This window comes from Pinus tabuliformis, chromosome 9, assembly GCF_031772625.1.
Source record: "Pinus tabuliformis cultivar Carrire ecotype Pingquan chromosome 9, CPIR1, whole genome shotgun sequence".
In the NCBI taxonomy this organism is placed as follows: domain Eukaryota; kingdom Viridiplantae; phylum Streptophyta; class Pinopsida; order Pinales; family Pinaceae; genus Pinus; species Pinus tabuliformis.
Genome location: NC_142307.1, coordinates 1,509,888,501 through 1,509,899,190, shown reverse-complemented (window position 1 = coordinate 1,509,899,190; position 10,690 = coordinate 1,509,888,501). Strand labels below are relative to the sequence as shown.

The following is a 10,690-nucleotide window of genomic DNA, read 5'->3' as shown; positions in this document are numbered from 1 at the left end:
GAATAACCTCTTGGGCTACTCCAATTGCTTCATGGATTTGTCTACCATCCAGGAAACCAAATTGTTCCATTGATATATTCCTTGACAGGATAGGGACAATTCTGAGAGCAATGACCTTTGCAATAATCTTATAAATACAGTTACACAAGGAAATTGGTCTGAAATCTTCAAAACTCTCCGGATCATCCTTCTTAGGAATGAGAGCAATAAAGGTAGAGTTAAAAGGTTTGTAGACTTCTCCTTTCTGTCTTGACTCTTCTACTACCTCAGTAATCTCAGAACCTATAAGATCAAAAAAGTGGAGAAAGAGTTCTACAGTCCATCCATCAGGACCTGGACTTTTATCCTTACCCATAAGCTTCATGGCAGCTTCCACCTCCTCCTTGGACACCGGAATTGTAAGGTCTTCTGCTTCATCCTCCTCAATGAACCTGGGGAAACATTGAGCTGTTCTTATGACTTCTGCAATGGTAGCCTCTCCCGGGTCAGAGAAAATTTTCAGGAAATGTCTCTGTCCTAAGCCAGATAGCTCAGGGAAAGATTTGACTTCCCTCCCTTCTTCATCTTTGAGACTCCAAATGGTATTTACAGATTTCCTGCCTTTGGCAAAATTGTGGAAAAACCTTGTATTTTCATCCCCTGATTTTAGCCAGATAGCCCTACTCTTAAGCCTCCATTCTTCTTCCTTATCCAAGAGGATTTTGTTTAGCTGTTTCTCTAGGTGAAGAATTCTGTCCTTAGAGGCCTGCGTAGAATAACCATCTTCCTCAGTGCTTTCCAACTGCTTCAGCTCCTCCCTGATTTTATTCAATTCCTCATTTTGATTCAGTTTCCTGTCCTTTGCCCAGGAGATTGTCGCTTTCTTCAATCTTTTGAGGTTCTCCATAAACAGGAAACTCTTATCCTCACCTGAGTTATGAACTGGGTGGATCCAGGTCTCTTTAAACAGGTTACTATATGAAGGGTCATGGAGCTAGGATGAATTGAACTTAAAGGGCGCAGGAGGTTTTGGGGGAGGAAAAGTGAGTTCAAGAAAAACAGGGAAATGGTCCGAGTTCCCTACTTCCTCTACCCACTGCTTGAGGAGAGGAGCTTTTGCGGCTAAAGACTCAGATAACAGAAAACGATCTAGTCTTTTGGCGATCCGGTCCTCCCCTGACCTCCGGTTCCTCCAAGTGGGCTTTAGTTTGATCGGGGAAGGATCTATGAGATTATTTTCCGTTAAGAGGTTAAAGAAGAACGCTGTGAGGGGATCTTCCCTAGCTGATGGACCCCATGCTTCGGCTCTACCCATGGAGAAGTTGAAATCACCCCCCATAATCAGCAAGGATGATTTCAAAACCGATTTTGACATCAAATCAGCCCAAAAAAATTCCCTATCCTGACAAGGCCCATAGATATTGACAATATTGATGGGAAAAGAGAAATCGGGAGAACTAACCTCCATTCCCATAACCTGTTTCATCCCCCAATGGTTAATGACCTTCACCCGACCTTCTTTGGTTCCAATAGCAATGCCCCCCGAGTGACCAGATGAGTCAATAGCCGAGAAGATCCAGCCTGGCAGGAGGGTTTGGAGCATAGATTCAATCTCAGAGGCTTTCCCCAGGGTCTCTTGCAAAAAAATAACATCAGCTTTTGAATTAAGGACCCACTCCTTCAAAGCCAGTTTTTTAGGTTTACTGGCTAAACCTCTGCAGTTCCAGGATGTCAGGATCATTTCAAAACATCGACAGGGGGTTGCGCTGCTCTAAGAACCCCGGGGATAGAATACTGTTTGCCATCTGCAACATCCAATTTTGCTTTAAGTTTTGCCTTGGACATGTCCAATTTCCTACCTCTCTTGTTTTTTGAGCAGCACTGTAGGGAAGACTGCCCCAGACCACCAATAACCCCTGGAAAATCAGTCTTCCCCCCCAAGGATCTCAGGTTATAAGGGCAAGGGGTACGAGAAGCGGGGTTGGAGAGTGGAGGCCAGTTCTCTTCGCAATTTATATCAAGAGATGGAAGAGCCTCAGAGATAGAGTCTACACCCGTGGTTATCATCTCATGTTCCATATTTTTAATATTATTATTTTGATGCGAAGGAGAGAAAGGGGATGAAGCATGCAAAGTAGTTAATTTATGCTCAGGAGAAAAACAGGATGAGACAGGGATCCCTGAGCACATACCCATTTCATTGTCGCCAGGAGGGTGATGTTCTGTAGGAGTTTCCTTGGCATCCTCCTCCACGGCTTCTGTTCCTTTCTCGTTCTCTTCCACAGCTTCCGCCTGATGTGGGACCTTGATCTGAGCCGCCTCTTGGTGTTTGTCCGAATCAGGCAGAGGATCCAAAAGAGTTTCGTCCATCTCCATCTGCTCTGTACCTCCCTTTTCCAGAATTTCTTGCTCCTCCAGTCTCGGTGAAGGGATAGATGTAGGTTCTCTGTATACAGAAGTCCTCCAGAAGCGTCTCCTTCTTCTATGTTGTGGGCAGTCCTGGGCCAAGTGCCCGTATTCATGGCAGCGGTTGCACCTAAACGGCAGGTGTTCATAGTCAAGTATCTGCTCGAAAACATAATCTTTATACTGTAGATTGATTTTTTGTGCCAGGCCTCCACTCGGATTGAGAAGTACCAGCATACGAGCCATCGCTCTATTTTTCGTCTCCAGAAAAGTCATATCAGCTTCCATGAAAACCCCCAACCTATCCCCAATAGATTTGAAGACCGCTTCTGTCCAAAGGAAAGATGGGAGCCCCGGAGCTCTCACCCACACAGGGAACTCATCCGTTCGCTCCTTAATAGCATCAAAAAGGGGGGACCATTTCTTCAACAGGACGGGAATGTGCCCAATGTGCCAATTTCGTTGGGAGACCCATTCTGCCGAGGCCTTATCTATGAACCTAAGCTTAAACCATCCTTTTGCAAGACATTGAGCTTCAAACTGTAATGGTCTTTCCGAAACAAAACAATTTTCACCCCATGCTTGAAGAAATTTCGAGGAGAATCTCTTACCTCGAGCTCTCCCGACCAAGGTACATTCTGCAACAGCTAGGGATTCTTCAATGGATACCTCCATTCCCAAGATCAGATTACCATCTATCACCTGAGATCCAATAGGTCTTTGCGGTCTTCTCTTTGCCCCTTTGCTTCTTAACTCTTCCTCCGTTGCCCTAGCTCCCCTGCGCACTTCATTTCGAGCTGGGTTCGTCTGCACAGAGCCCACATGGGGTTCTATCTCCGGCAATGTCTGATGCTGACCAGCGATGCCCGTATCTTGAAACCCTAGAGGTGTTAGCCCAGCTGTCGAAGCATTGAAGCCCTCTCGCTCCCCCGCCGAGCGTTCACCGAGACCTCTGGCGAAAACTCCTTTCTGTGGTGGGGAGTCTCTTGGCAAAGAGACCCTAGATAGTGTGGGAAGACCCCTTGGATCCCCAGGGAGACCAAAACCTGACGAAAGCCCCAAATGTGCTATCTCTTCAAAACCTTTTGAGTGCGCAAAACGGCCTGGTACAGCTTTCCCTTTTGGGTCCGGATGAAAACCCTCCTCGTTTGTTCCGACCACCGCATTATCACTTCCCACCTGCTTGGGGAAAGCCGAAAAACTGGATGTGAAATCCCCGCTGCTCGGATCTCCACCTTGGAAAAGGAAAGAGGGTTTTTCCCCCGCCTGTGTTAGTGCTTCCAGTCTGGACAGTTCGATAGCTCCAAAGTAATGTTCTACATTTTGAGCAGTGATATCCTTCCCCCACATGGAGAGGATATCTTCCGGCTCCGGATCCAGGTCAACGAGGTCGGCGGGATTTACCATGGTTAAGGTCTGTTCCGATGCTAGCAAACGACAGCCAACAGTCCAAACGCTCCTTTCTTTCGCGACTGTTAGGGAAACGGAAAAGGGCGAGGGTAAACAGCAACCAACTGTAGTAAAAACATCTAAAATCAAAAGCCGGGAAAAAACTTTCGCCGAGAAAAATCCACCTCCACCTGCCAGTTTCTTAGGCCAAAAGAGCTGACCCTGCGCCTACAGCTGTTCTTGGATCCTGACATCAATACAGCCTACCCGTGACCTGTGCGCGGTTCCGAACAGGGCCCTGGTTTCGAAACCCTAACCTGCTCCATTCTCCGAGCTCTACATCCTTTGATTCTAGTTGTGTATAAATAAATATTTAAATTTTTTCCAAGAAGACCATGCATTAAAAGAATTTTATATATGAACATACATTTCATCATTAATTGAAGATTTAATTAATGCTAATGCCTTTGCATTCTTGTTCTCCCATTTAGCTAGTGAGTTTATATTTGTAGGTTTGTCTGGTTTAACATCACCATCACATACGTATTTCCAAAGTCCATTGTAGATCAAAGTGCCTTCTATGTTCCTTTTCCATGTCTTAAATTTATTTGAGCCATTTTTATGAAGTCACTTTACAAAATGTGAATTGAAATTATTTTTGAAACTTTAAATTTTATGCATGTAAAAATATGAAGCACCCACCATACATTTGGTCATGTATTTTCAAAAGCCTCTCCACCATATACCTCGAGCTTTCAACACTTTCCACATTCACACATTCAAAATTTAGGATATTCATGCAAAGGCATTACAAGCTCACTGGAAAAGACTCTGGCATTGCTGATCTACATATTCACACATTTAAGTTTTTGTCACTGCGACAAACACCCTCCAAAATTTTCCATACGTCGAAACTTTGGCGCCTCCTTATGGTCATGCCATCTTTTATTTCAAACCATTAAGGTCATGCTTGGAACAATATAAACTATCAAATGGTAACTGTACCGAGTAACCATTTTTTTGAGGTAGCAAAAAATCATCTAATTTTGAAAAGTGTTGAATTTAGAATACACCTTTTTTTTGGAGCTCATTTTTGACACTTTAATTTTTCTTATGTATTAGATATGAATATTTTTTTAAATACTAGTGATTTTGACATTGATTTTGAAAAGTGTTGATGCAACATCAACCCCTTTTTTTAGAGGGCTTATTTTTGACACTTTAAATTTTCTTATGTATCAGGTACGGACATTTTTTTTAAATGTTAGTTATTTTCATGCCATTTTTTAAAAGTTTTAACCTTCCTTTAGATGAATTGCTTTTTACACTTTAAATTATCTAATGTGTTAAGTGTGGATATTTTTTTTTAAATGTTAGTGATTTTCATGCGGATTTTGAAAAACATCAACATTTTTCTTAAAGACATATTTTTCACACTTTAAATTTTCTTCTGTCCTAAGTATGCACACATTCGTTTTTTAAATGTTGATTATTTAACCATTTATCAAGTTGACTTTTTCCTCTTCTCGTTTTTCACCCTAAGATGTTTGGTTTTTAAGGGTTTTCCAAACATATTGTTTTTGTTTTTTTTGCAATGTTTTTTTAAATGAAAATTCTATTTTTTTGGCAAAGTTTTAAAAAAACAATAACATTAATATTTTGAGTTTAGGATATTTTATATATTTATATATAGTTAATTAATACTTTAATACAAATAAAATAATTGTCACTAAAAAATAACGATTTTAAGAACTCGACAAAAAATGCACATTTTGCATATAGATACAATTTGAAAAATACGTATTTCAGAACCTTTTCACTAAAAAATACATGTTAAATAAAAGATTTTAGTGAAACAATTGGGAAAAAAAACAAGTTGTAACAAAAAAGCAATTTCACAAATTTTATATCCAAAGACGATGACATTTGAAGTTATTTTTTTTCCTAGAAAAATGATTCAGATAAAATTTTAAGTAAAAATAAAAATAAATAAATAAAATGAAAACAAGTTTTTTGGAAAAAATAACAGTATAAAAAAATATTAAATTAAGAATTTAAAAATTAGAAACACATTAAAAAAAAATAAAATTAAAATTATATATATATATATATATATATATATATATTAAAACATAATAAAAATATTGAGAAAACAATAGTTTTTTAAAATAATTAAAAAACAACAACAACGACAACGAGACCCCACAAGCCTCGGGTAGGGAAAGGAGATTCCTAGAATTTCCTTTGCCCCACATAGGGCCTACGAGGCCTCAATTTTGTATTATTTTAAACTATTTTTATTATTTTTTTAATTTTAATTTTCTTAATTTTAAATTTATATTTTTTTTTAATTTATATTATAATTTTTTCTTTATGTTTGAATTTTTTTTGTCTTTTTTAATATCTTTTTTTTTCATATTTGATTTTTTTTGGGGTTATGTTTTTTATTTTTCTTTATTTTTAATGTTTTCATATATATTTTTATTTACTTATGATTTTTTTTAACTTTTTGTGTTTTTTGTGCGTGTTAGTTTTAGTTTTTATTTTTTCCAATGTTTTAATTTTTGTTTTCTTTTGTATTTTTCATTTATATATATTTATTTATTATTTTGTTTGATTTATTATTATTATTATGTTTTTCTTTGCAAGGTCCGTGTTCATTTTCGACTCGCAATCCAATTCCATTATGTGTTAATTTGATAGTTTTTTTTTAAGTTTTTGTTATAATTGATCGAGTCTGCTCCCACAATGTGTCAATTTCATGGTTAGTATTTAAGTTTTCATTACAATGGGTTGACTTCTCCTACATTGCATGTCAACTTTATGGTTGATTTTTAAATTTTTGTTGCAATGTGTCAAGTTGTCTTAGGCTAAGATTTTAAAATCGCTATACTTTAGGAATTAAAAAAAGAAATAACCCTTGGTATAATGACTCTCTCATTCAGACATTCATTTTGTAAATTCTTTTAGTCATAATTTTTTTCCATAATTCCATGGTTGAAATATGTTGAAAACTTAAGGTTTTTTGTAGTCATAATCTTTGGTTTTAATTCCATGGTTGAAATATTGTCAAAATTTTAAGGTTTTTCTAAGTCATGATGTTTTATCATTAATGTTATGGTTTAAAATAATTATAAATATTTTTTCTTTAACACTGGCTGAAAATTGTTGGAATTTTAAGGATTTTTAGAGACATGATATTTTATATTCAATGCCATGCTTGAAAATTGTTGGAATTTTAAGATTTTCAGAGTCATTATATTTTATCTTTAACTTCATTATTAAAAAATGTTGAAAATTTACCCAAAAAAAATGTTATTCCAGCATCAACATTTTTCATTTTCAGGGTGTTTTTTGCAAAAAACTAAATTATATTTTACTACTATTCTAAAAGAGTGTTGAAATTTTACCATGAAAAAAAGAAGAAGAAGAATTTATTCTAGCATCAACACTTTTGTTTTCAGGGCATTTTTTGCACCAAACAAAATTGGCTTTTATTGGATTTTCTACCATTTTTAAAAAATGTTGAAAATTTACAACCCCCCCCCCCCCAACCCCCCCAAAAAAAAAAATATTACAACATCTACACTTTTCATTTTTAGGTTTCTTTTTCATGTACTTTTGGGGTTTCTTCACTAGATTTCTTGTTTTGAGTATACAATTCCCATTTGATATCTTACATTGTTTTGGTCATGTTGTTCAAGTGTTAAAGTCTTCCTTTAAGAATTCTATGTGTTGAAGTGACACTCTTCTACATGCTTATATTATAAAGCTTGTATAACATACTTCTTCTAAGAAATCTTAGCAATCAATGTGAACCCTTGGAAGTCAAGCAATGTGTAGTCCTTGATGATAATGACTGCACATTTTTTGTGGATGTGCTTGCACTACCCTCATGGACAATGTTTGCGTATTCCCTAGAGAAAGAGACTGTGCAATCCTTATGGAATGTGACAGTGTAAGGAAATCCTCTACAGATAGTTATTACACTCTCTTTGTTAATAGTGAGAAGGTACTCCTTCAAGTTAGTCAATTCAATCATGGCTCCTATTTTCTTGACATGCACTAAGTGCACTCACCAATATTAGCCCTAATTGCATGTCTGCTCTCCCTATTCAAATGGTCGAGTCCAGAGCTCATATTTAAATTCATCTTTCACTTTTCAACTATGTGCATTGTTGGAGTATAAGCAGCATTCTCTCACTCGTAGTTGCAAATGCCCCATCTTCTCAGTGAGTTTCATTTTTTTCTTACCTTATCTTTTGCAAGTGTTGCTTTTTCTTTCTTTCATTGTAACATGTGTCACTTTCACTCTTTCATGTGCCACTTTCATTTTTTTTAGACATCTTAAACAACACCATAAAACACATTCTAGAGGCAACTCCAACACACTCTCTCGCACTAAATTATTCTATTTATTATTAGAACATGTGTTGGATACTTTCTTATGGCATAGCGTACCTTTTGGTTGCACTCAACACTTGTTTCATAAAGGTACATATTAAGTGTCATAGTTAGAGATAAGTGTTGTTTTACTCTCGTTTCAATATATGGTTGTTGGTTTTGGGTACTATTTGTCTTCATGTCATGTGCTCGGGTTTATATGCTTGTGGGATCATGTATGAGACCTGTTATATGCTCTTACTCTCGTGTGCCTTTTATCTCACACTTAGTCAATTTCAAAGTCCTTCTTTGTCCTCAAATCTTGCACAAGTCACTGTAATTAGCCCATCCCACATTTACCCGCTTTTACAAGCTCTCTAGGTAAACATGAGCTGAGAGTTGCTATGGCATGACCCAACATCCAAGTTCCAGTTGTGGAAGTGGGGGCTACTAACTGTAACACTTATTGCCACCCGCCTTCCACCCCTGAGGAACACTAGATGACTCAAGAGTTTGACAACCAACCCTAGTGATCAATCCATGAGCTCGAAATTCTTTCCATACACTTTACATCCTAACCACACCCTTAACACACTGTGAATGTGGTTGGAACGCTTCAACCACACCCACAAGCCTTCTTACATGCGGTTATGACAAAAATATTCTAGTTATGTGCATGTGGTGGTGAGATATATGCCACATTTTTAGGTCTGGCATACAAACCACTGCCCATAATTGCCCAGTACATTCCAGAATAAGGTCTAATAAGATAACAAGTATAAAAAATCAAAACTAGGGCTATATCTTACTCAAAACATACCAGTCACATAATAGACATTTCGTCAAACACGTTGTAAGCATAGTAGTCATAGGTCATGAATGCATATATGATCATAAACTTCTAAACTTCATTAGAGAATTGTGAAGAAGGCTCAATGCCCTATCAAACTAGCAACAACAACACTTATTAGCCCATGCATTTCGTAATCATTCAATAACGTATCAAATCATGAACAAGATCCACAGCAACAACACATCATATAACCATCCATATAACCAACATATAAAAAAAATATAATCCATGACAAACCAACCATAAGATCAACATAATAACCAATACAAGTTCACATCAATCACAATAAGAAAATAACTTATATTAACAGATGCAAAACCCAACCAAGTCAGGGACTTCCATCTTCCACCCCACCATAGATTGGTCTGAACCAAATCTCTCTTTCATCAAATCACCCTGTTGCCATATTCCAAGCATGAGTGTTGAATAATATGGGTTAAACCAAAAAAGAACCAATTAGGGCTTCCAAAGGCGAAACTACCTCAACCCTCAACCACAATGGTTTCACCTAAACTGGTCTATAAATCACTAAAAATAAACAAGCTTGGATACCTATGAATTCCTTCACCAGCTCTAGAGGTAATTTCTTATCTCCACCCATTCATCAAAAGTTCCAGGAGAAATCCCATCTCAACCCTTGAACCTTTGGAACTTTCCTGGGACCACCTCAACAAGGATCTAATTCTAATAGCCATCCAAATATTAAACCAAAATAAGGAACCCACAACACCATGGCTATCCAAGAAATTAAAATGAAAGGCTAAAACCACTATCAATCCAAGAAAATACCATGCCAATGAAAACAAACATAAAAAATTAACCCATGCATGCACAATGCATTCAAATCCAAACATGTTAAATCTCACATACACATTGTTACCTACAATCCACAACTAGTTTCTATCCTTACTTGTTGTTGTCCAAACTTCCTCTTGTGCACCCTTGCTTTCCTTTTTTTCTTTTCCAAGTTCTTACTCGTCATCTTGGAGTTCGATTTATGATACTAATCAAAAGCTGAGAAAAATGTTGTCAACTGTTTCTTAGATTCTTTTTAACAATTGATGTCTCATTTTTCTTTAATTTTCCTCATTTTCTCCCTAGTTTCCCTTGCATGCTTATTTGTGTATCTTCACCTTCCTTTTCTCCTACTTTCCTTTATTTCTTATATTAAATTTCTATTTATTGACTCTTTTCCTTTTCCAATGCATTTTCCAATATCCATAGCCACTAATAAACCACAAGTGATGCCCACTATAATGTATTCCCACCATTCAACTTGGAATACATGTCCCATATGCTTGGTCTTATTTTTTTACGTTGAAAATGAACCCGAGGTTGTTACAAACTGCTCCCCCTTGGGGTAACACCATCGTCGATGTTTGATGACGCTACTAAAAAAACAAACTATTCATATAGATTTATAACATAACTCGATGTCGTATTTACAATGAAAAACAAACATACTTATGCATATTCGCTTCAATCAATAAATAAGCATATTGCCTATGGAGCTTTATAAACACAACTTGATATAGTATTTATAATAATATACACATATATACATATGCTCATTTTCTCTAACCAACAAATAAAAGGATACGATGTCTGCCTCAATGAAAGGGAATCTAGAGGCCCACACCTACACACTCAAAGTAATACTAGGATTCACCTCCTTCCCAG

General features: G+C 36.9%; 1 protein-coding gene across 1 annotated transcript; it reads right to left on the bottom strand.

Annotated features, from left to right (window-relative positions):
- Positions 1-973: 973 nt before the first annotated feature.
- On the bottom strand, positions 974-1,720 carry LOC149154334 (uncharacterized). The gene has a single exon (XM_089444118.1). The coding sequence runs from the start codon at positions 1,718-1,720 to the stop codon at positions 974-976; it is 747 nt and encodes a 248-aa protein (XP_089300244.1).
- Positions 1,721-10,690: the final 8,970 nt, after the last annotated feature.

Coding starts and splice junctions, on each gene's coding strand:
- LOC149154334 (XM_089444118.1), bottom strand. CDS start 1,720: ATGATCCTGACATCCTGGAACTGCAGAGGTTTAGCCAGTAAACCTAAA.